This window comes from Plecotus auritus (genome assembly GCF_963455305.1).
Source record: "Plecotus auritus genome assembly, chromosome: 2".
NCBI classification, from domain to species: domain Eukaryota; kingdom Metazoa; phylum Chordata; class Mammalia; order Chiroptera; family Vespertilionidae; genus Plecotus; species Plecotus auritus.
This window is the reverse complement of record NC_137771.1, coordinates 170,335,432-170,359,716: the sequence shown is the minus strand read 5'-3', so window position 1 is coordinate 170,359,716 and position 24,285 is coordinate 170,335,432. Positions and strand designations below refer to the sequence as shown.

Below are 24,285 nucleotides of genomic sequence, written 5' to 3'. Positions count from 1 at the left end.
CTCTGGAATGTTCTGTGAGTGCTCCTGATTTCACCAGTCAGCTGTTTCCTACCTCTTTTTGACATGCTACTGGGCTTTGTGACAATCTGTCATTCTTGCCAACTTCTCAGCAAGATGCTTACAAAAAGATTATAATCAGTGTTTAAGAATGTTAGTAACCTCCAGTTTTTTATCATTATACTGGTTTTTGTTCGTTTGATGCATTATAGTTTACAGAGCGCTCTATTAAAATATATTATGATCATTCACTCTTGACAACTGTCCCTAGAGATGGGTTGTAGCTTCCTCCATTTAGAGTTTGGAAGCCAGAGCAGCAAAGTGACTGTCACACACCCAATAAATGGCAGAGTTGACTTCCCACTGCATCAGAGTATCCTTCTCACCCTTTATCAATGTGCGGTAACACATCCTTATTTTCACCTGCTCTCCATGCCTTGTCCTGTATGGAGTTGAACACCCCTATCTCTGATCCAGAGCATGTTTCCTCATCAACAGTTCTGTCATACCTCAGGCATATTGAGATATGACTCTCCAGTCAAATCATTTGTCCTTGAAATGCACACACCAGCTGGCCCTGTGTGCTTATCTGCAACATTTTGCCTATTTGCTTCTCTGGGGTTTTTTGTTGTTGTTGTTGTTGTTGTTTAGTGCTCAAGTGACTCTGTGATGAATTCCTGCAATTAATTGGCTTCTTTCCATGAAAGTCTCAAGACTTTTTTTATATTGGGGTTTATTGACAATTTGGAACAGAATTACCCAAGCAAGGTTATTAAAAATGCATATTCCAGGTCCTGTCAAACACTTGGGAGTGGAGCCAGAGAATCATCACTGTTATTAAGCTCCTTGGATAATTTTATGAATTCTAAGGTTTGAGAAAAGATACTGTATGTTGTGCTGTAACTTTTATTTGACCCTTCTCTTTTCTTGATTTTTCTTCACATTTCTACTTAATTTATGTGAATTCTAAGCAATTCTTACCATCTGTTTCTAAGTTTAAGAGCCATAGTTTCATTCCTGAAGCACAAAACCCTTAAAGTTTCGAGAGAGGCAGAAGGAATCTAGCTGCTTCCCTTAGGCGGGGGGGTTGCTGTGAAGAACACTGTCCTGTGCATGTGCCTCCCATTGCCTGGCCAAAGCCACCAGGCAGAGGGTTAGGTCATTTCCACCTGAGCAGAGACTGTGCAGACATCTCTCTTCCTGGGGCTTATCAAGAAATGTTACCCTCCTTGTACAGTTTTAGTATGTTCTATGTAATTCAAACTCAGTATTCTAGAACATGGAGGCTTAGTGTCCATAACTTAAGTGAGGTGTTAATAAGTGTTTTTGACACTATCCTGTGGCTTAGGACATAGCAGTTTCGTTTTCTCAGTCTTGTTTTTCTCATCTGTAAAACGGTAATACTAATATCTGTCCTGCTATGTCAGAGTTTTTGTGAAGATTAAATGAGAAAAATATATTTAAAACAAGGCAGTAGTATTTAACAACCATGATCTCTAGCATGTAATTTTTGCTGAGCAGCTTCTGAAATCCCTGATAAAGCAATTTCACTTCGGAAGGAATGCTACTTCCTTCAGAGATGGAACGCAATTTTTTCTTCTTCCTTTCCTCTTCTTTTTCACTCTTACTAACATACTGAGAAAGATAATATCCTAAAGCCCACGCTACTGGTCCTGTTTTAGTTGCATTCAGGTCGTTCTGGGTCCTCCAACTGGGATCACAGTGTGCTCGTGATTTTCCACCTCCTAAGGTTGCTTTTCTTGTTGGCATTTCCTGTGGTTGCATCCGCTTCTGTCCCTAGCAGGTATCCATGAGCATGGCATCTCACTGAGGCAGGAAGAGTATCTTCTTGTCCTCACCCATCAGGTGAGGAGCTGAAGTGCTGTGTCTGGGCACATCATCCCTCCTCAGGCATCATGCTTGGACCAGAAGTCCTCTCGCCCACTGCCCTTTCCACGGTGACATTCCACCTCAGTTAGCAAAGGCCATTGGGAAACATTCAGTATCTTTTGGCCCCATTGAATGCTGGATGTCTAAAATTCTCCACCCTATTCCATCTTACTTTCTATTTTAAATATTTCTGTAGGTGGCTCTGCATCACCGTCACTTTTAAAACCAGCCTCTCTCCTAAAGGTAGAAAACCTCATTATTTGATTGTTAATCAGGCACTGTCAAACTTTAGACAACTCCTAGACAAACGCCGCAGTACTTCAATGTCACTTTCCACGTCTGTTAATAATGGACACTTAAAGATAGTTACTTTCCTTATAGCTGGATGGTTTGCCATTGCCTATCTTTAGCATAGGTGATTTCCCAAAATCAGATTATCTAATTTTCTCTTCCTGTTTTTCTGTCTATCCCTCTCCAACATTTTCTTGAGCTGTGTGTAGATGTTTTATTTCAAAATATTGAAAAATACTTAGATCCTGTTCAGTCACTGTAGGTTCTCTTCTGACATGCCATGGTGCATCTTGCTCCCATTGTCTTAGTTGTTTTGTAGCCCTTGAAAAACTCCACTGGAACTCAGTTGTTTAAAATATATTTTACTCTGATGGTACTGTACTTTGAAAATTGTCAGTTAAAAAACAAAAACAGCCCTAACTGGTTTGGCTCAGTGGATAGAGCGTCGGTCTGCGGACTGAAGGGTCGCAGGTTCGATTCCGGTCAAGGGCATGTACCTGGGTTGCGGGCACATCCCCAGTGGGGGGCGTGCAGGAGGCAGCTGATCGATGTCTCTCTCTCATCGATGTTTCTGACTTTCTGTCCCTCTCTCTTCCTCTCTGTAAAAAATCAATAAAATATATTAAAAAAAAAAAACAAAAACAATAAACATCTTAAACTATGCAAGCCACTTCCTACAGAACATATCCCCCCTTGTCAGTTAATACAGGGTGGGACAAAAGTAGGTTTACAGTTGTGAGTATGTGAAACAGTTTATTCTTGTATTATTACTTATTACTTATTGTATTATTTTTCATACAAACAACTTTTAAACCTACTTTTGCCCACCCTGTCCTTGACTAGGTTCCAAGGTGAACAAAATCAGGAAATTGGTTTCCTTTGTCTTTAATGTTAATCTTTATCTACTCTGGGCTCTGCTCCTGGTGGTGACCCTGCCCCACAGATATCCTCACTGAAGCTTCTTAGGGCCTTTTCTTTTGCTCTCTCTCCCCAGGGGCTAAATCTGACATCCACCATTTCTGTTGTCAATCCTCTTATGAGAGCGCTTATACCCAGCAAACTCCCAGGACACTGCACAATTACCTTCACTTGGGGGAATCTCCCTCGGGAGGGGGCCAGGACCAGACAGACCTGCCCCAGGCTACCCCATTCTAGGCTGTCCTGGCAGATGCCATCCATTCAGGCTTGAGCACTATTGGCTTCTTCTGTTCCCTTTGCTCCAGAACTTCCAGATCGTAGGTCTTCCAGTGCATTTTACAGCCCAGTTTGTCTATTTAAATATTATTACCCCCCCCACACACACACACTTAATCGATGTTCTAGATGCATCAGTAGGGTCTCCTATATTACTCCTATTTTTCATAATGAAATTTCTGACAAGTTTCTTGTTGGAACACATCCTCTTCAAGTATAAGACATTTCCTATACTATTAGGTAGTACCTTTTTTAAAAAAATATTTTTGATGTCAGAGAGGAATGGACAGAGAGAGAGACAGACAGAAACATCAATGATGAGAGAGAACCATTGATTGGCTGCCTCCTGCAGGCTCCACACTGGGGATCGAGCCTACAACCTAGGCATGTGCCCCAACCGGGAATCAAACCACAACCTCCTGGTTCCTAGGTCGAAGCTCAACCACTGAGCACACCAGCCGGGCTATTAGGTAGTATCTTTAGGTATTGCTGCTACTTACAAATAACAGGAAGCCTGTTCAGAGCCAGGTCTGGTTGACTGCAGTCCTGGGTTTAACAAAGATGCTTGACTTCTGAAACTAGAAAACTGTCATGGAAAAGGAATGAGAATGAAGGAAGAAAAAAAATAGTTTCCCAGATAAGTACGTGAGATTTACAGGCTGAGAGCCTAAGTGGTTTCAGCTTCGATTGTATGTCATCAGCTTGAATTGAAGAATCACACGGGGAAACAAAGCTCTGTGCCAGAACTGTGCTGTCAAGTTTCATTGTCAGCGGTGAGTTTCCAGTAAGTGAGTTCTGGCATTCAAACCAATTTTCACCGATGGTTTGAAGGTGAAATGAATTAAGATGCTTATTTAGACTATTTATTCAAACCAATAATAATAATAACTTTTTGGTACTATGTAGCAATGAAACATGTTGCTTACCAAGTCTTTCTACTAGTAGATTAAGTGTTTTGTCTCCAGGCACTGTCCCGCAGAACTTACCACATCTGTGCTGTCCATTCAGTACCTACTTACTATATGAATCCCTGAAATGAGGTTAGTATGACTGAGGAACTGAATTTTAATTTCATTTTATTTTACTTAGCCACATGTGATTGGAGGTTACCATATTGGACAGTACAGCTGTAGATGTTCAGTGTTCGGTGTAATATTTACCATTCTCTTGATTTCAGTCAATTAGGTTTTTATGTGTTTTATCTCATATATACTTGACTATGATTTTTAAGAAACCAAAACATCAAAGCAAATTAATATGGTATACTTGGTATGCATTGTTCTTTAAATACAGGGATGTTTTTAGTGCCCTAAGTTAAGTTGTTATAAAAATCCTAATTGCAGGTGTGGGAATCTGTGGATGGTGGTCTCATCTGCAGTGGTAGCAGCTGATTAACTGGTGAGGCCTGCAGCTTGGCTTCCTCAGTGGATTCACCATGATGGCATGTCCCCAGGTTTACCTTGTTGAAAACTATTTCACAGGCTTTTTCTCTCTTATTTGAGTTAAAAGGTACCATAGAAGAATAGTCAACATTATTATCCTAACGCGCTCAGAGATTCTCATTTCACACTGTAAAAGTGAGATGATTGGCATGCATCATGAGCATTGCTAAAATATGTCAGCAAAGTCAAGGAAAGTTAAAACTTATTACCTATAAACTGCTTTTAAACAGGTCTGCCCACAGTACAATGAGTGGCATTTTTAAAGCATTGATTAATATTCACTTGAAAATTTAATAAATGGCAATAGCAATTATCTCTTAAATCACTTGTTCCTTTGCCAACTTGGTTCTTTATATACTGTAGCTTTTTCATTATAACTTTATTTTTAAGCATGAATATGAAGTTTCAATAGTTTAATTAAAAATACTTAATCTGGCAAGAATACCAGTATGTTCACCCTCCTGACAGTGGTTTGCACAATGAATGCCGCAGGTAACTGGTCACCCTGGGAATCTTGAGAAATCATCACCTTCCCCCTGCTTCTATGAGAGATATATAAAGTATATTTCAGTTTCTTCCAAGAAGAGGGCTCAATAACCTTTTTTACTTACTCATGTCAAGATGCCCTATGTAGTTAGGAAGCTCTCATTACAAGTTGTGATGCATCATGGATAAAATAAAGCATATTACTAAGTTCTCTGCATTTTCCAGAGAGGACCCTTTCAAGTCTGAAGTGAAACCCTGGTGCACTTTGGAAACTTGTAAGACACGGCTTGATATACATGTGTGGATGCATGCTGAGAGTAAGCTTTGCATTTTAGAGGGTGGGGGGGGTCACTAATTATTAAATTTGATGCATTAAAGACTTTTGTTTTCTTCAGATTGCTACATATACGTTTGTTTTTAACAGAATGAGTTTTGGCATTTTCTCCCCTTTCCATTATTTTTCCCTGGCAAGAAAATTACCAGAATAACCCAAAACTTGAAAATCGTGCATCTCTTTTGCCTTCAGTATTGGTGCTGTCTTGTTAAATCAGGTTTAAGAAATCTTTTGTTGAGGTCATTGCCTCAAAGAAAAGTATGTTCGAAGTCTCAAATGCAAAAATGAATCAAACTAACCAAAATTTTAAATAATACTTTATAGGTTTTCAAATTTAGTTTTTTAGAATGTTACATTTGTGTAGCACTTTGCCATCTATAGCAACAGGTGTCTGTCCCACTGGTGGGTTTTAAAAGAAAGTTCATGAAAAACAGTGACTGGACGGCGCATGCGCCATCTCACAAGAGCTAGTAATTGTTGAATGGATCCAGGGTTATGCAGTCTGAACTGTTTTTTTAAAAAGGCAGAAATCCAGATGATTTTTTTATGTAGATCCTCCCAATTTTAAAAATGGGATCACATATTTTTAAAGCACTGTATATGCCCAAGAGAACATCAGTAGACCAGGACTATGGGCCACTATGTTAATATTCCTGCTCCAGCAGACAGTATACATAGCGTTTATTTTATTTTCTGTCTTATTGAATTTTTTGCAATTATTAACCTGTCATAATGGAACAAAAAGGACCATGTCGTTTCACAATTTCATGTTCTTTTGACATGTCACTTTCATTTCTGATAATGATCTATCCACTACCCTCAGTGTTGAGTGGACTACTACATGAGCTTTGGGGGCAGAGTGTGGGGTGAGTATGCCTAGTCCTCACCAAGGGACCGCAGTAATCTATTTCTGAGATCCTAGACTGGACCAAATAATGTGATCAAGGTTGGGACTAAATATGATTCCATTCTGATGTGATCTCCAGGCTTGAGTTGCATTGAAAGAAATAGTTGGAAGTGAGATGATCAATCAAACAGAACTTGGGAAGCATATTAGGAAAGGCTAGTAGCTGGTGACATCCAAAAGTTGGTAGAAGTATATTTACCTTCAAGAAGAGGGAGAGATGGCATCTCTTAAACAGTAAAAAGCAAAATGAAACATTATCTTGCTATTAAATCCAAAGAGACAGCCACCACCCTGTACTGAGCCAAAGCAATGGCTAGCATAACTAATAGGAACTTAATATTTGTTTAATTGAATTTTTCCTTTCATGGGATAACTGCCATTTATTAAATGGCTAGCACTTTGCTAAGCACTTGATATGTTTTTCTAATTCTACAACAGCCATGCTTATCCTCACCTGAGGACCCTGGACTCAGAAAGAAAGTCCCTTGCCTCAGGACATGCAGCCTGGAAGTCTGAGGCCTGTTTGATTCCAGGGTTGCACTGATAGGAGGGGAGGCGAATTGTAGTAACTAGCGAGGCTTGTTGAGGAAGCTACCACCTTTCCTTCATGTTTTTCAGGAAATGGGCTAAACACATTAAAGTTGGACTAATGGGAGCATTTTAGCATTCAGATCTGCATGTCTGACTTGGTCATAAATGCAGAATTGTTCATGCATTGTTTGTGAATGCATGCTTATACATTTTTCTCATTGCATGTTCAGAAAAATTAATTTCATGACCAAGAGTTGTTTTGGCAGGCCAAAGCATTTAATTAGGCCCTCATCCACATAAAAAAAATAGTCCCTACCAAAAAAAAAAAAAATTGTCTTTAGTTATTACGTTGTAAGAAAGAATTTGTTAACCAGTTTTTTTGTCATTGTAGATTTTTTTATAAATCTATGTAGATACGTGCTTTCCTCTCCTTTAAAGAGGAACAATATCAATATTTCTTTATAATGTAACTCATATTTTCCATTAAAAATGGAATAATACTTTGTTTTTTCATCATGTACCTTATCATGGATATTTAATAAATATTAATTATCAGTTGTTATGTGAAAAGACTAATACTAATCCAAACTTTTTTTAAAACCATCACATGTCAATATTTGTTACATTTCAATTTTTTTCTTATCAAGGATGAAATCCCTTTTAAGTAGATGATTAAATGAGTTACATTTTTGTTCAAAAAGTTTAATAAAATTATATAAGGGACCAGGATTGTTGTCAGAATTGTCCTGCTCTCCAGTGCAAGCCCTCAACTGAAGTCACAACCAGGCATCAGCCTTGAGATCCTCGGCCTCCCCCTCCCCAGGACCTGCCTACTCATTCAAGGCTGTTCCACCAAGTGAGAGACATGCAGGCTCAGACTGCAGAAGGGTCACTATCTATTTATTGATTCTTATTCACTCAGCAGATATTTATTCAGTATCATCTATGCTGTGGGTATTGTGCTAATTAAGCACTAGGTTACATGAAAAAGGAAATTCATGGATGCTGCCCTCACAGGTCTTCCAGCATAATACAGGAGCAAAACTGAGCAGACAGCAATACCGTATAGTAGGTAACTGATAAGCAGAGGAAGGACAAGGTGCTGGGACCACATGTCACACCTCAGCTGCCCCAGTTGAGGGGCTCCAGTAGTCTGTTCCAGTTCCTAAGGAATTGTTCCAGCCTCCCAGGCCCAGTTTCCCCTCATGGAATGGTCTTGGGGACTCAATGAATTGATACATATAAAGCACTTAGAACAGTACCTGGCACTTAGTAAGTGCTCAATTAATGTGAGCTACATATTAGCTGTGATATAACCTAATCTTTTCAAAAAAATTTAGTGACAAACTTCTAAAGAACTGTTTTGAATTCTTTTCTATGTCCCAAAATTTAAAACAGATATAATTGACTTTTCATATATAAATGAATGTATTTTGTACCTATTAAAATAGTTTTACAATTATCTGGTGAAAATTTACATATAATTGTTTTTATCATACTTAAAGAATAATTAGCCCTGCTAATGGGAGTTATTATCTTAGTCATTATTATTACCCTCACCTAAAGCATTTATTAAACATTGGATTTTGTCTTATAACTAAGCTAACACCTCTTCAAAGCAATTTTATGGACCTTCCCTCGGTATTTTTACAGTCTAAGACAGTAGTAATGTTAATATAAATTGAGTGAGGGTCAGCATTAATTCAATTATTCCTTCTCAAGTTATTTTTTCTTAATGTGCTCTTATATATATGTTTTGTTTTAAATGTTCTAATGTTTGTGTGTGTGATTATATAGCACACCTTTCCCAAGAGATTCGGAGGCTTTGTATCAAAAATAACATATCTAGAAACAAGATCATAGTTGAATTTGCCCACAGAGTGGATGCTTGTACCTAAATGACTTTTGTGAAATAATTTCAAATTTACAGAACAATTGCCAGAACAGTGCAAAAAACTCTCATATTTCCTTCACTCAGGTTCCCCAACTGTTGACATTTTGCTGCATTTGTCCTGTGGCCTCCTGTTCTATATTTATGCACCCATTATCATTCGTCTTTTCCTGAACCTTGAGAGCAAGCTGTACTTGATGTCCTGCCACCCCTAAATACTCAAGTACATGAAGTATCTTCTGTGCCCCAGATATTATGCCGAGGACTGGGGGAAAGGAGAGCAAGGTTGTTGTGGTTTCCCTGCCACAAGCATATTGCATTTGTTGTCAGGTCTCTTCAGACCCATCCCCCTGAAGAGCCTCTTGCTTTCTCTCTCTCTCTCTCTCTCTCTCTCTCTCTCTCTCTCTCTCTCTCTCTCTCTCTCCCATGTCCTTGACAGTTTTAAAGAGTAAAGGCCTTCGTTTCTGTAGTGACCCTCAACCTAGATCCATCCAGTGTTCCCTCATAACTAGTTCAAGCCATGCGTTCTTGGCAGGAATACCACAGAAATGGTGCCACACTCGTCTCAGGGCAGCACGTGAGGTGGCAGTGCCATGACGGCCCAGCCTACCCCTGGTGACGTTGACCCTGATCGCCTGCTCCTGGTTGTGTATGCCAGCTTTTTCCATCTTCAAGTCATCATTTTCCTGTTTTGTTGATTTGTATTTTGTGGGAACGACTCCTGCCTGAATATGATGGTTACCAAATGGTGGTTCTTTATTTCTGCCATTTTTTTACATGTATTAGTTGGCATCCTGCTATAAGGAATAGCTTCCCTTTTCTCCCATTTGTTTATTCATTTATTTTATTTATATTAATTTAGACTCATTAATTTTTATATGATCCAGTGGATTATCATTTACTTTGATGCTAAAATTGTTTGTGATTTGACTATTTGGAGGCCTTTTCCTTGTCCTTTTGACTTGTCTCCATCATTCCTTGAGCATTTCCTTACTTTCTGACAAAAAAGACTTTCAGACTCACTGTATTTCCTCTGCCCCAGCCCTGGAATCAACCATTTTGTCAGGGAGCCTGTTTTCTTTTAGTTGAGGATGGTATTTAGACTTGATCTAACCCCGTGGTCGGCAAACTGTGGCTCGCGAGCCACATGCGGCTCTTTGGCCCCTTGAGTGTGGCTTTTCCACAAAATACCACGGCCTGGGCAAGTCTATTTTGAAGAAGTGGCGTTAGAAGAAGTTTAAGTTTAAAAAATTTGGCTCTCAAAAGAAATTTCAATCGTTATACTGTTGACATTTGGCTCTGTTGACTAATGAGTTTGCCGACCACTGATCTAACCTAAAGGCCAAGAAGCAATGAGGATCGTATTTAAGAACCAATACTTGGGTAGTTGAGATGCTACTGGAATATTATTGCTTCTTGTCCTTTTAGCAAGAAAGCTAGGATATACATATGAGCATATGTGTTCATATACATATACACATATATGCATATTACATACATATGTACTCATATACTTTACATATAAAAGTATTTATGTATGTGTGTGTGTGTGTTGTGTTTAAGACCTGAAGACCAAGAAGACAAGTCAGAACTATTCAGGTTTCAGGGCACAACCTGGGTTCAAACTTCTATAAGCCTTACTTTTCTCATCTGTAAAATATGAATTCAGTGAGACAAATAAAATCCTAGTCATATAGTAAGAGTTTGGTAACTGTTAGGTATAATTATTTTTAATGCTGTTGTCACTATAATTATTAAAAATAATTCATTTAAAAACAATAATTAAATTAGGCAACGACCTTGAATAAACATTTATCAAAAGACAATGTACACATGACCAATAAGCACATGAAAAAGTCTTCAACATCGCTGATCATTAGGGACGTGTGTATGAAAACCGCAATGCCTCTTCGTACCCGTTAGGATGGCTACTGTCAAAAAAAAAGTAAAGTAAGTTTTGGTGAAGATGTGAAGAGAATGGGACCCTGGTTACTGTTGGTAGGAATGGAAAACGGTGCAGCCACTGTGGAAAACAGCTTGGCTGTTCCTAAGAAAGTTAAACATTGCCAAATGATCTAGGAATTCCATTCCTTGGTATATACCCAGAAAAATTGAAAACAGGTATTGAAACAGGTATTTGTACATCCATATTTATAGCAGCATTATTCACAGTAGCCAAAAGATAGAAGCACTCAAATGCCCATCAGATAGATTGATAAACAAAATGTGGTATTTTATACAATGGAATATTACTCAGCCTTAAAAAGAAAGGAAATTCTGATACAGCCTGCAACATGAATGGACATTGAAACCATTATGCTAAGTGAAATAAGCCAGACACAGAAACACGCATATTGTATGATTCCACTTAAATGCGATACCTAAAATAAGCAAGTTTTTAAAGATTGAAAATAGTCCAGCCGGTGTGGCTCAGTGGTTGAGCATCCACACGCCTAGGTTGTGGGATCAATCCCCAGTAGCGGGCGAGGCAGCCAATCAAGGATTCTCTCATCATTGATGTTTCTATCTCTCTTCTTTGAAATCAATAAAAATATATTTAAATTAAAAATAAAAGAGACAAAGTAGAATAGTGGTTACTAGAGGCTAGAGGGAGAAAGAAGTGGAGATTTTACTTAATGGGTGTGTTTTGTTTAGGATAATGAAAAAGTTTTGGAAATGGATAGGGGTGTTGGTTGCACAGCATGGTGAATGGTGAATGTACTTAATGCCACCTAATTATACACTTAAAAATGGTTAAAATGGTAAATTTTATGTTATATATTTTACCACAAACAAGAAAAAGATTACTGAGATGTTAAGATGATATACATGAAAAACTTGCCTATACATGTTTTTAAGTACTTCCTGTCTTCATAGTGTCCACTGGTTATAGACAGATTGCTCTCTCCCCACCCTCCCACCCCAGCAAAACTCTTTCTCTCTCTGTCTCTCTCTGTCTCTCTGTCTCTGTCTCTCTCTCTCTCTCTCTCTCTCTCTCTCTCTCTCTCTCTCTCTCTCTCTCTCTCTCTCTCTCTCCTCCTACCACAAAGGAAGGCTGAAGAATGATATTTGTAGAAGTTAACAGGAAGCAAAGTTGGGGGGTCAAATTGACCTGTGGGCCAAATCTAGCCTGCGATTTTATAATGGTTTTCACATTTTTAAAGGGTGTAATAAACAACAAAGAAAACGCGACCAAGACTGCATGTGACACAAATCCTAAAATATACGTTTGGCCCTTTGCAGGAAAAATTTGCCGACACCTGGTCTGGAACATTGCTGTGGACTGAATTGTGTCCCCTTAAGTTCATATGTGGACTTCAGTTCAAATATGAACATTGAAAGCATTATGCCGAGTGAAATAAGGCAGACACAGAAACGTGCACGTTGAGCCCCAAAGTGACGGTAATTGTAGATGGGGCCTTTGGGAGGTTTAGATCAGGTCATGGGCATTAGTGCCCCTGTAAGAGGGACCCTAGAGAGCTTCCTCCCTCTCTCCTGCATGTGAGAACACAGTGATGAGCAGCCTGCTGACAATCAGGGAGAGGGTCCTCACCAGGAACCACGTGCACTAGCACCCTGATCTTGGACTTTTAGCCTCTAAACCTAAGGAAATACATTGCTGTTGTTTAAGCCACCCAGTCTGTGAGTTTTATTATGGCAGCCAGAACAGACTAAGGTAACCATACTCGTCACACTTTTGCCAAGAACAGGCTCTCATCCTCGCAGCTTTGATTTTACCAGAATCTCTTCACACATGAAAGGGGTATTGAGGAGAAGAAGAAAGAACACTCACCATAAAGCATAATCAGGGGATTTTTATTTTTATTTTTTGCAATAACCAGAGTGATAAGCAGCAGGTTCCAAAATGCCAAGAAGAATAGTTTCTACAGTAGTGATTTTCTTATGTGGCACCATCTGTTTTTCTTCTAATGTAATAAAAATGACAGCTTTTCTTGTACTGATACTCCCTGAGCCTTTTAAAGTCAAACATATGATGTTGTTTGTGTGTAAAGGTTTTTCTCTTGCATTCATTTGTTTCTCCAGCTTGAATTTTATGTAAACTCCCTTGGCTAAATTATACAAGCCACCCACACCCAACGCCTCCTCCCTCGCTGGAGAGCAGGGGACGGAAACCTGTCGCCTGCAGCCTGAGGGTCCTGCATGCAGCTCACTGTACCAGGCCCAGGAAGGTTTCCTGCCGGCAGGACTGCCTGTGCCCACTCCCCCACTGGGCCATGCTGTGGACACGCATCTTTGAAACATGGCTTCTTCAAGACATTATTGGCAACCTAGTTTAAACCTGTCTCCCTCTTTTCCTTTGTAAACCTTGCTAAATCTCCTCCCCCTTTTCCTTTAAAAGGCAATTGCATGCATTTAAAGTAAGCACCATATTCTTTAAAAAAAAAAAAAAAAAAAAAAACAACTCAATGGAGGTGTAATTTATATACCACAAATTTCCCCCATTTTAAGCTATAATTTAATGCCTTTTAGTAAATTCACAAAGTTTATAACCATCACCAAAATCCAGTCTTAGAATATATCCTTCACCACACTATGACCCCTCATGCCCTTCAAAAGTTATCCCCAATGCCACTCCCAGCCCCAGCCAACCTTCATCTGCTGTCTTTAGATTTCTCTTTTCTGGCCATTTTATGTACATGAAATCATACAAAGGGTAGTCATTTGCATTTGGCTGTTTTCACCCAGCATAATGCTTTCGAGGTCCACCTGTGTTATATCAGGTGTCCGAATTTCTTTCCTTTGTGGTGCTGAATCGGATTCCACTGTGTGGATGTGCATCACATTTTGTTTATCCAGTCAACATTTGTGGACGTTTGGGTTTTACTTTTCAGCTAATATAAGTAATGCTACTGTGAACATTCAAGTGCACATCTTTGTGTGGACATATTAAACCTCTTATTCTGGATAATTAATAAAATATGTTTCTAGATCTTAATTCAAAAATCAGCTGAGTTTGAAGTTTTTATAATCCTCGTCCTTTGTCCCTCAAAAAAATCCCTCCAAAGGTAAACTGCCTTTGTTTTTACTTCAGTAAGACTATCAGTTGATTCTTTTTCTCTGTGTAATTGGCCCTTGATAGAAAGGAGGCTCCCCACTTGTTAGAAAGTGTCCCCAACTCCTGCTTTCTAAAAAAGAAAGAAAGAAAATACAGGGTATCATTCAAGTTAAGGAGCATTGAGTCAGTACATTCCCTGTGTCGGGGGCTGAGGAAGTTAGTTGAGATGCGACCGGGATCCTAGATACCTTACTGTCAGGAATCTAACCATGACCTCCTGGTTCGTAGGCCTATGCTCAACCCCTGAGCCATGCTGGCTGGATATCTTATTCTTTTAACTCATTACATTCTGCCCTGTTTTGTGTTAATGGTCAATTATCTGCAAATTAGGTAAGGTTGATCTCTGTCTTTACCTAAGTCCTCTTTTTTAATTCCTTACTAGAGAACATATTTTTAAATTGATTTTAAAGAGAGAGCAAGGAGGAGGGGGAGAGAGAGAGACAGAGACATTGATCCGTTGCCTCCTGCATGTGCCCTGGCTGGGGATTGAACCCCAAACCTGTATGTGCTCTGACCAGGAACTAAACCCACCACCTTTTGGTATGGGATGACGCTCCAAGCAACTGAGCCATACCGGCCAGGGCCCAAGTCTTTCCTAATAACGGTGTTGCACTTGCCATTGATCTGAAGATATCATTAGTACAAAATGGTCATTTCCCCCATCCTCATCTTTTTAAAATTATGACATGGTCTTTATAGGTGGATTCTGGGAGCAGACTGCTTTCACATTTAGCCTGGGTCTGAGTATGTTACAGTTCTTTTGATTCAAGACTAACGGGGGGTGGGGGGGAGGAAGGGTGGGGGGGGAGGAGGGGGGAGGGCGATAGGGGGAAGGGAGAATAGGAGGTGTCAATCAAATAACCACTAGGCTGGATCAGAGAAGGAGGTTTCAGGGGTTTTGTTTATTACCTATCTACTTGAAGGCCACTAAGACTACACAGAAACTGATATCAGTTATCAAAAAGCAGGGAACTGAATCTTGCCAAAACTGGTTTGGCTCAGTGGATAGAGCGTCAGCCTGCGGACTGAAAGGTCCCGGGTTCAATTCCGGTCAAGGGCATGTAACTTGGTTGCGGGCACATCCCCAGTAGGAGGTGTGCAGGAGGCAGCTGATCGATGTTTCTCTCTCATCGATGTTTCTGACTGTCTATCCCTCTTCCTTCCTCTCTGTAAAAAATCAATAAAATATATTAAAAAAAAAAAAGCAGGGAACTGAATCTTGTAATGACCTAATTAAGATTGAATTTATTTGCTTTACAAATATTTGTTGAGCGCCTACTTGTGAAAAGCACAAAGTGCTTTTGGGAATCAAAAGATGAATAAAACACACTTCCAGCTTTTAAGATGTTTGCAGTACAAAATATTATTACCCAAAGATCTTTGAGCAAGGCTTGAGCCCAAAGCTATAAAACATACCTTCTTAAGATGAGGAGGATTACAAAGTACATCAAAAAGCGAAGTGTGCTCTGAGAGTATTTTGGTATAGATGGGTGTTAAGCAGGGATTTGGGGACAGACTGAAAAATGAAAGCTCTAGAGGTGTTAGCCTTTACTTTACTTTGGCCAGTGAGAGAGCACCAGGGAAACAAAAAGGACTCTTGCTCTTGCTCTTGCCAATATAAAATTCTTATCATTTTTAGAGAATGGTAACTGCAGCTTTGAGATTCTTTGTCAGGGCAATTTAGTTAATAGGTATGTAAATGACTGCTTATTTCATTGTGTAGGTGGATCACTCCATGTACACTTTCTGAGGAAGAATAAAGTGCTAAAAACTGTTAACATTGCACATACGAAGAAGCAAGAATTAAGATTAGCATGCCATACCTCTGTTGTGTTAGATGTTAGGAGTAAGACATGATCCATCTTATAATTAAAATTTGTTCAGTTTACTCCGTGGAATTTCATCCTCACATTCAACTCTGAACTGCCCTTTCTGTATGCAAGAAAATGTAAGTGAATTGCAGTGGGAGCTTGTTTCTTATGACTGGCTTTCAAGCACTAAGGATCATGGTAAACCTAGCAGGGTGGGTGGGAAGGAGGTGTTGAAAGTTCAAACCACAGAAATAGATTATCATGCAAGATTTGCATTCTGAGGCATCTAGTGAGAACATCTCTTTAAAAAGAAAGAAAAACACCTAAGGAACTCTTTTCGAAGTTTATTGTTTTTTCTGTTTGAAAACTTCATAGCAGGTTAGGAATTCCAAAGCTCTTCTGGCTTTAGCTACTTCCTGTGATCAGCATGGAAGCTTCTTTAATTCTTGAGTTTAACGGGGAAGAAGTCACCGGTGTGAGAGAATAAATGAGCCTTGCCTGGTAGATGGTCTCCACCTCTTCTCCCACTTGAATCCATCCTACCCAGTGAATTAGCTTCTTCCGTAGCATGGTTTGCTGTTGTTAACACGAGGATATTTTTTTTCATTGGTTTTTTAAAGATAGTGGAGGCAGGGGAGGAGGAGGAGAGAAACATCAATGTGAGAAAGCTATGTTGACTGGTTGCCTCCCAAATGGGCCCCTACAGGGTCTGGGGGTCGAACCTGCAACCCAGGCATGTGCCCTTGACTGGAAATCGAGCCCACTACCCTCCAGTGCATAGGCGGACCTCTAACCAGCGAGCCCTACTGGCCAGGGCTACAGTTGTTTTTTAATCACTATATTACCCCTCCTTGAAATTTCCTTAGGTTCCGCATTGTCTTGCAGATCAAATTAAAATTCTTAATGGAATCCAAGCTTTCCACCCTTCTTATCTTCTACTCTTCTTATCTAACCACTCTTGGCTCCCACTAACATCCATTCACATTCTCCTCATGTTAATTTCTTTTTGTGGGCTACAGCTCATGTAATTCTCAGTCCCTGCATCTCATCAGTAAGCTGAGTTCCTCTCACTTGTCTCTTCCCATTGGCTTTCTACACAGTTGTCATGGGCGTGAGTTCCTTTCTGTGGCAAGCTCTCTGCGTTATGCTGTGGCCACTGAGGATGGACACCAGGGACTGTGTCCACATACTGGAACCCCCAGCTCTGTAAAGGGACTGCGGGGAAGGGGTGCTGCACATTGTGAGTACTTTTAGTTATAAAATGTTATTTGCTTTTGTATTCCTTTTCTTCCAGGTACAGAGTGAAGACAGTGTCCTTCTGTTTGTTATTGCCTGGACAATCACAGAAATTATCCGTTACTCCTTTTACACATTCAGTCTATTAAACCACCTGCCTTACCTCATCAAATGGGCCAGGTAAAGAAGTACAGGGAATGAAGACTAACTTTTGAAATGATCTGTCACTGCAATATTGTCTAAATACTGCTTATAAGTTTTTTAAAAAGTATATGAGACGGGGGATGGGTAGAAAGCCAGTCTGTAAATTTCATCAGGATAAGGAACTCTACTTAATTTTGATTCTGGAAATACTGTTTTAAATTTTTTATATTTGTTATTTTTATTGAATCAATTCTTTGCATTTCAATTATTCAATAGTGATTTGATGTAGCATCCCTTTTTTGTCTGCATCAAATTTTACTGATGAGTTTCTGCCATTATGATGTTTTTTTGGACCAAGTCCAATTCTCCTCAATTTTGTCAACAAGCTATGACTCTTAAATTAATTTCTAATTAATAGCAGTTTAGATCAGTATCAGTTTATTTTGCTTTGATTATTTTTACAGTAATATTCATTATGAGTTGGATAAAAGGCCGTCTATTTATCTGAACTAATCCATGAGACAGTTGTAAGCAATTTTCTGAGTTGAAAAAGACTATGGGGAGGATTGACAAAATAAAAGGAGCAAAAGTATCCTTGGGGCCCAAATGCCTCCTTTCATGGGAGGAAAAGAGTGGTTCCTGGGCAGTTTATGAGCTGGGTGATTAAATTAAAGGCAGACCAGTTGTTTGTGACATTTCAAGAATGTGCGCGTCTTTATTTTCTTCCTTTTTTTCTAGTAAACATTTTTATTAGGAAAAGGTAAGAATGGGAAAAACATAGTTTCTAACCAACCTGGCAGGCATTGTGAAAGCTATCTCCCCTGGGTATAGGGAGCATTCATGGACCAAGCCCTGATTTTACCATTGGAGAATGATTCTTTTGTCCCTGTTTCCCATGGCCTATGGAAAATTCTTCCTTTTCCACCATCCTCCTTAGCATGCTGAGGTTGGCATTGGAGAACGTCTTCCTTTCATCATCACATATTTCTCAGCACCTGGAAATTCCTGTACCTGGAATTTTGAAGCTCAGTACTCACTGTCAGCCACAAACAGCCAAAGACTTTTTATTTTTTAATTATTAAAGTATAGTTGGCTCTCAATATTACATATGAGTTTCAGGTGTACAACATAGTTATCCGACTATTTATACACCTTACAAAGTGATCACTGCAGTAAAATTAGTTATCGGTCACTGTACAAAGCTATTACAATACTGTTGACTCTATGTATTCCCTATGCTGTATGTCACATCCCCATAACTTAATTTACTCCCCTTCACCTTTTCCACTCATCCCCCTCCCTCCTCCCCTCTGGCAACCATCAGTTTGTTTTCTGTGTCTATGAGTCTGTTTTGTTTGTTCATTTGTTCTGTTTTTTAGATTCCACATGAAAGTGAAATCATATGGTATTTGTCCTTCTCTGTCTGACACATCACTTAGCATAATATCCTCTAGGACCATCCATCACAAATAGCAAGGTTTTATTATTTTTTATGGCTGAGTAATATTTCATTATATATAATCTTTATCTATCAGTGGACACTTAGGTTGCTTCCATATCTTGGCTATTGTGAATAATGCTGCATCAAAGGCTTTTTAAAATCTGAGCTGATGATTTCTTCAGCAATACTTATACCTCAAAATGACTTCCAGTTTATACCATAGGATGAACTTCACTCTGAATTCTCTTTGAAACATAGAGAATTTCTTTTTAAAGTGAAAGAAATTGTGTGGATTCTCCCATGTGCTAGTAATTATAGTTTTTTCATTGAAAAATTACATGACGAAAAGTTTGCATAAATTTTTAAAATTAGCATATATTTCAGTTTTCACAATAGCATGCACAGACCTTTGAGTAATAGTAGCAGTACACACACATGGAATGCGCTATTTTTTTCTGTCTATAGACCAGACTTGGTGTACATTGTTAAGGATTCGTAGACAAATGCTCCAACACATTTTCCCAACTCCCTGCACATGCCCCATCCACTCCCAACCCATAGGGTAAGTTCAGTGTAAATCGTGACTCAGTGCCCTACTTTACCAGTATTTGGCATCACCTCAGTTAGTATAGGGAGTTGTTTTGAAGAGTTGTTTGAGGCTTACCGAGCACATTTATTTTATTTTAGAATATTCAGAAACATACCTGCTATAGGTCCTTATAAAAAACTGGCTTATAAAACCTAATCTTTAACAGTGGATGAACTGGAAAATGTATAAACAGACCAGTACTTTCTAAAACACCAGTACCGATTAGAAGGGTGTGGGTGCGTCTTTCTGCTAACGCTGGCTTCGAGCCTCAGTAATGAGCATTTTGTTTTGTTTTAGGTACACGCTATTCATTGTGCTATATCCAATGGGAGTGTCAGGAGAATTGCTCACAATATATGCTGCTTTGCCTTTTGTCAGACAGGCTGGCCTGTACTCCATCAGTTTACCTAACAAGTACAATTTCTCCTTTGACTATTATGCATTCCTAATTCTGATAATGATCTCCTACATTCCACGTAAGTAAACAGTTATACATAAATTCATTTATGTGTTAAAAATTGGCTCTGCAATAGCTAGAGTTAAATGCGTTTGGCTGTTTTTACACCATATTTAGGTAAACGTAAATCTGGTTTATTGGGAATTTTCTCTGGTAGTAGTTGTAGAAAGATGACTCCTTCTCAATACAGATGCCAAAATGCAGCCCTTCTTAGTGTGTGGGTTTGAAACACTGACTACCAGGATGGTAACTGTTGGGGAAAAATACTGAGTGGAAAACAAAAAAAGCCATTAAACCATTACCTTGACTTTTTCTGTTTCTCAAGAACTGCTTATTATGGTATCGGAAAAACGTTGTAAAATGGTGGGGTTTTTTGCATTTTTACTATATCAAATAGACAGTTCTTCATTTTTAAGGAATCAGTAGTTAACTGGAAACAAATAGCAAAATACAAACAGGTTAATTGGCCTGGCATGTTGCTCAGTGGTTGGCTCTTTGGCCCGTGGACCAAGGGGTCACAGGTTCAATTCCTGGTCAGGGCCCCATACCTGGGTTGAAGGTTCATTCCCCTGCCCCGGTTGGGGCATGTGGGGGAGGCGGCCAGTCAGTGTCTCTCTCTCACATCAATGTTACTCTCCCACGCACCCAACCCCCTTCCTTCCACTCTTTCTAAAAGCAAGGGAAAAATATATCCTCGGGTGAGGATTAAAAAATAAAATAAAAACATTAATTTATTTTTTTCTATATTTTTTATTTTCCTGTTTAGAAACCAGCACTAAAACCATTTGAACAGAACATAGTGTTCTCTTCAGGGTGGCTTCCAGTATTTAACAGTGCTGCTAAAGGCCTATACTGAATAATCAGATGTGCCCCCAGCATACTTGGGAACAGAGGGAAAATGCTATGTTTGAGGCCTCTGTGAAGTGAGTCCTGTTTGCTGAGGAAGAGTTGTTTGGTCCTTTTCTTGAATTCTGTTGTTCATTGAAATCCTGTGGTTGATTTCCACATATCCAAAAGGACATGTGTTTCTTTTCTGTTAGCTATTCCTGTAGCCATTGTGACTGGCTCTTATTTTCGTCTATAAGGTGCTGTCTTCTCCCCTAAACCTTGGGTTAAATTCAGACAGGAGGGTTGGGCTTTTCTTCAGCCTACGGCATTAACTGTGTGAATCATCCTAACAGTCATAAGGACATGTTAGTGTCCCTCTGAGGAAACCTGCATTTCATGCATTGTGAAAAAAACTGCATCCTGATTTCATGTGAGCATTTATCTTGGACACAATTCTGCTTCATGACTCACTTCCCACTCTATTAATTATCAGGTCCTTCTCTTGGGTGCTGAAATCATGGTGGCTAAAGGCCATCTCTCAGATGTAAAAGGGAGTTGCTTATCAAATAGAAGGTAAATATGGAAGAACCTAAAAATTCAAGTAATAAAAATTAGCTTACAGTTTTTTACCTTTCTGATATTGTTCCCTAAGAGTTTCATCTTCCAGTCTCCAGAGCAGCAATTCTTAGTTGCAGTTTTGCTATCCTGGAATAACAGGTATTATCCCAGTGAGCAGGTGCCACTAGACTTATTTAACCCTTCGTATGCCACAAGCGTCTACAGACACAGGGATGGCTTTGGACGCATGGCATTAGCTGTGGCAGTTAACTGGTTACATTTAACATGTTTTTTTCGTAAATAGAAAATAGATGCCATTCTGGGTACCCTGGAAAGGGTCAAGGAGGGTCTCGTGCAGTCAAACCAGTAACAAGATGCTGCCACACTGGCAGAAATCAGGGCTGCTGCAGGGTCTTTGCCTGTCAGAAAGGAGGGCTTCCTCTCCGCAACAGCCCTCCTGGGCAGTCCGCGTCTGCGCCTCCACTCTTTCTTGTGTGCTGATGGCCAGCCAGTGCCCAGCCTTTGCCTTCCCTGCTGACCTCATGACAGCGGAGGGGCCTGGTCTCCCACAGGCAGCCTCCCCATTGATAGCATTCCTCCAGGAGAACATTCCCGTTCTGTGGGGCTTCCTCCTCAGCTTTAACATGTGAGAGAAGCCCTCAGCCAGCTGTCTGCACAGACTTCTCAACACGTCTGTTTCTTCATCTCGGTTCCTTGCCCCTTCACTTTCAGCCTCCTTTTGGTAAGAGAACTTGGCTCAGTTGAAGTTTATAGTCTTTCCTTTTTAAGGTGGCTTAACTCTTCTGGACAAAGAGTAGGCGTTGATTTCTAATAAAGATTAAAAGATTTCTTCCAAATCCCTGACACCCCACCCAGCTCAAGATGGCAGCCCAGACCTGCTGCAAATCCTGTCTGCCAGCACCCTGGGCGCCTCGGGTGGGGGTGGGGCGGGGCAGGCGGTAGCACGGAGGCCAGTTTGTACACTTCGTTCCAGCCAACCGCACATTTCATCTTTCCGAAGCGTTGTATTTATTAGAAGAAATGCAGAATTAGGAGAGGTTGCTGTTGACATGTGGTCTTTACCAATTTGGTTTTCTTTCTGCAACTTAAGTTTCTTTTAACTTTCTTTAATAGGAAGTTTGTGATAGATATTACATAAGGCAACACCTGCTTTTATGGTCCTGACCCGTTACTGCATTAATGCACATGTAGCCCAGATTGCGGCCCATGAGCCCTGACCCAGCAGTGCTCTTGTGTTGGGAAGCTTGGAGTCCTGTGCAAGGTGATCCTCCCTGCTGCATGCAGTGGCAGTAGGTGCAGTGTCTGCAGGACTCAGTAGATGTCTAAGTCCTGTTTACATTTTCCCTCCCCACATTGGTGAAAACTGGTTATAGAATGGGGTATAAAAAGGCTGAGAAACAATGATGTAGGGTGAAGGCACCAAGAAGCTGGCTCTCCCAGTTGTCAGTAACTATAACGATAGCTCTAATTTTTGGAGAAACTGAAACGAAACTTGCTCCAGACAGAGCATTTCCAGTTGCTCTCATCCTCCAAGTCATCCTTCCCTAGAGAAAAAGAGAACCCATCTTCTTCTTTTTTTTTTTTTTAATCCTTACCCGAGGATGTTTTTGCCATTGATTTTTTTTATAGAGAGTGGAAGGAAGGGTGGAGGGGGAGAGAGAGAGAGAGACATCAATGTGAGAGAGACACATCTATTGGATGCCTCTCTCATGAATTCCAACAGAGTTCTGGGATTGAACCTGCAACTGAGTATGTGCTCTTGATCACGAATTGAACCTCCACCTTTCAGTCCATGGTCCGACATTCTAACGACAACCAAACCGGCCAGGGCGAGAGAGTCCATCTTCTTACAGGAAGGGGGGCACAGTGGCACCCACCAGCCCCCACACCCACCCCAACACACCAATTGTCTGTGTGTCCTGAACTAGAAGAGCAGAAGGTAGAATTCTAAGTAGCCTATTGTCAGGTTGAGGTTTTCTTAGGGATAGTCTTCATTATAGCCCAACGGAGTTAAAAAATGGGAGCCATGAATCTGGAATTGTCTTAACCCTAATAGTTGGCTTTAGCCTGAGCATGTGGGTGATTCCGATGGAGACAGTGTCATCCACGTTTTGGTCACCAGGAAGAGGTCACCGCTAGAGCTGTAGAGAACCTTCAGCCCAAGTATCCCCATTCCTTTTTCTTAGGCACTAAGAAACCTCTGGATGATGTGGAAGAACTCAAGGGCCATATTTGCCCTTTGTTTCTGACATCTGCCTCTTGGGCAGCCTGCAGGCCCTTGCATACAGGGGTGAAGGCATACTAGGCCATCTTGCTCTACCTGCCGCTGAGGGCCTACTGAATGGCTTCTAGCTCACTGTCCCCCCTCCCACCCTCTGAACTAGCTGTGAGGCTGTAGCCGCTCTGTACAGGGTGTTGTAATCAAATGAAACCAGAGGAAAAGACCACAACACTTCCCTTTACGAAAGCACATCTATAGAAATGTGACTGGCCCGCATTTTTAAGGGATTACAATTATCATTCCTTACAGTTTAATTATATCTTTACTTCCAGTTTTTAGATTATAGAGCTTGTCAAATTTTTTGGCTCTCTTGTACTAAAATAGTTCACTGTTGAATTACATGCACAAGCTGGGTCTTTTCTGTGAATAACTTTCTGCCTGCAAATAGTGAGTGGAGTGGCTGGCAGCCCTGCTCGGCATCCGCCTCTGCAGCTTATCAGATCTGCACATGCCCACTGATGGCCTGGAGTACATTTGAAACTTGGGAGGACCATGTGAAATTTGTCCAACTTGGAACCCATTTAAAAAGGAAGAAACTGTCAGAGAGCGTTGGCAATACTAGAAATTACCTCCCCCAAAATACAAGTTATTGTCCAAAAATTGACATTGGAACTGCTGGGAAGGGCAGGAAAGGAAGGATATTGTACACCCAAGACCATCTCACTGGAGTTTCTTACATGGTTATTGAATCGCCCAGTTTACAGTAACCTTCAGAATGCCAGACAGCTTAAACTGGCATTTTCCAAATGTTCTCTCCCTCCATTTCCAAATATTCCCTAAGTAGGCAGTACTATCCAGTTCATTTGAGAGCCATCACTTTTTAAAGTAATCTACAAATTACCAAGAACAGACTCTCCAGTGCCTAAGATACTATCTTTT

The 24,285-nt window shown here is 40.2% G+C and overlaps 1 protein-coding gene across 3 annotated transcripts in view; it reads left to right on the top strand.

Moving 5' to 3' along the window:
* The window catches only part of HACD2 (3-hydroxyacyl-CoA dehydratase 2), a 91,210-nt gene that overhangs the window by 63,226 nt on the left and 3,699 nt on the right, over positions 1–24,285 (top strand). For 2 of the 3 annotated variants that reach the window (XM_080658296.1, XM_080658298.1), the window contains exons 5-6: positions 17,146–17,267; positions 19,559–19,737. In XM_080658296.1, coding sequence (XP_080514422.1) covers positions 17,146–17,267; positions 19,559–19,737 — 301 coding nt within the window. The remainder of the gene's footprint in view (positions 1–17,145; positions 17,268–19,558; positions 19,738–24,285) is intronic. The other variant, XM_080658297.1, reaches the window with a different exon arrangement.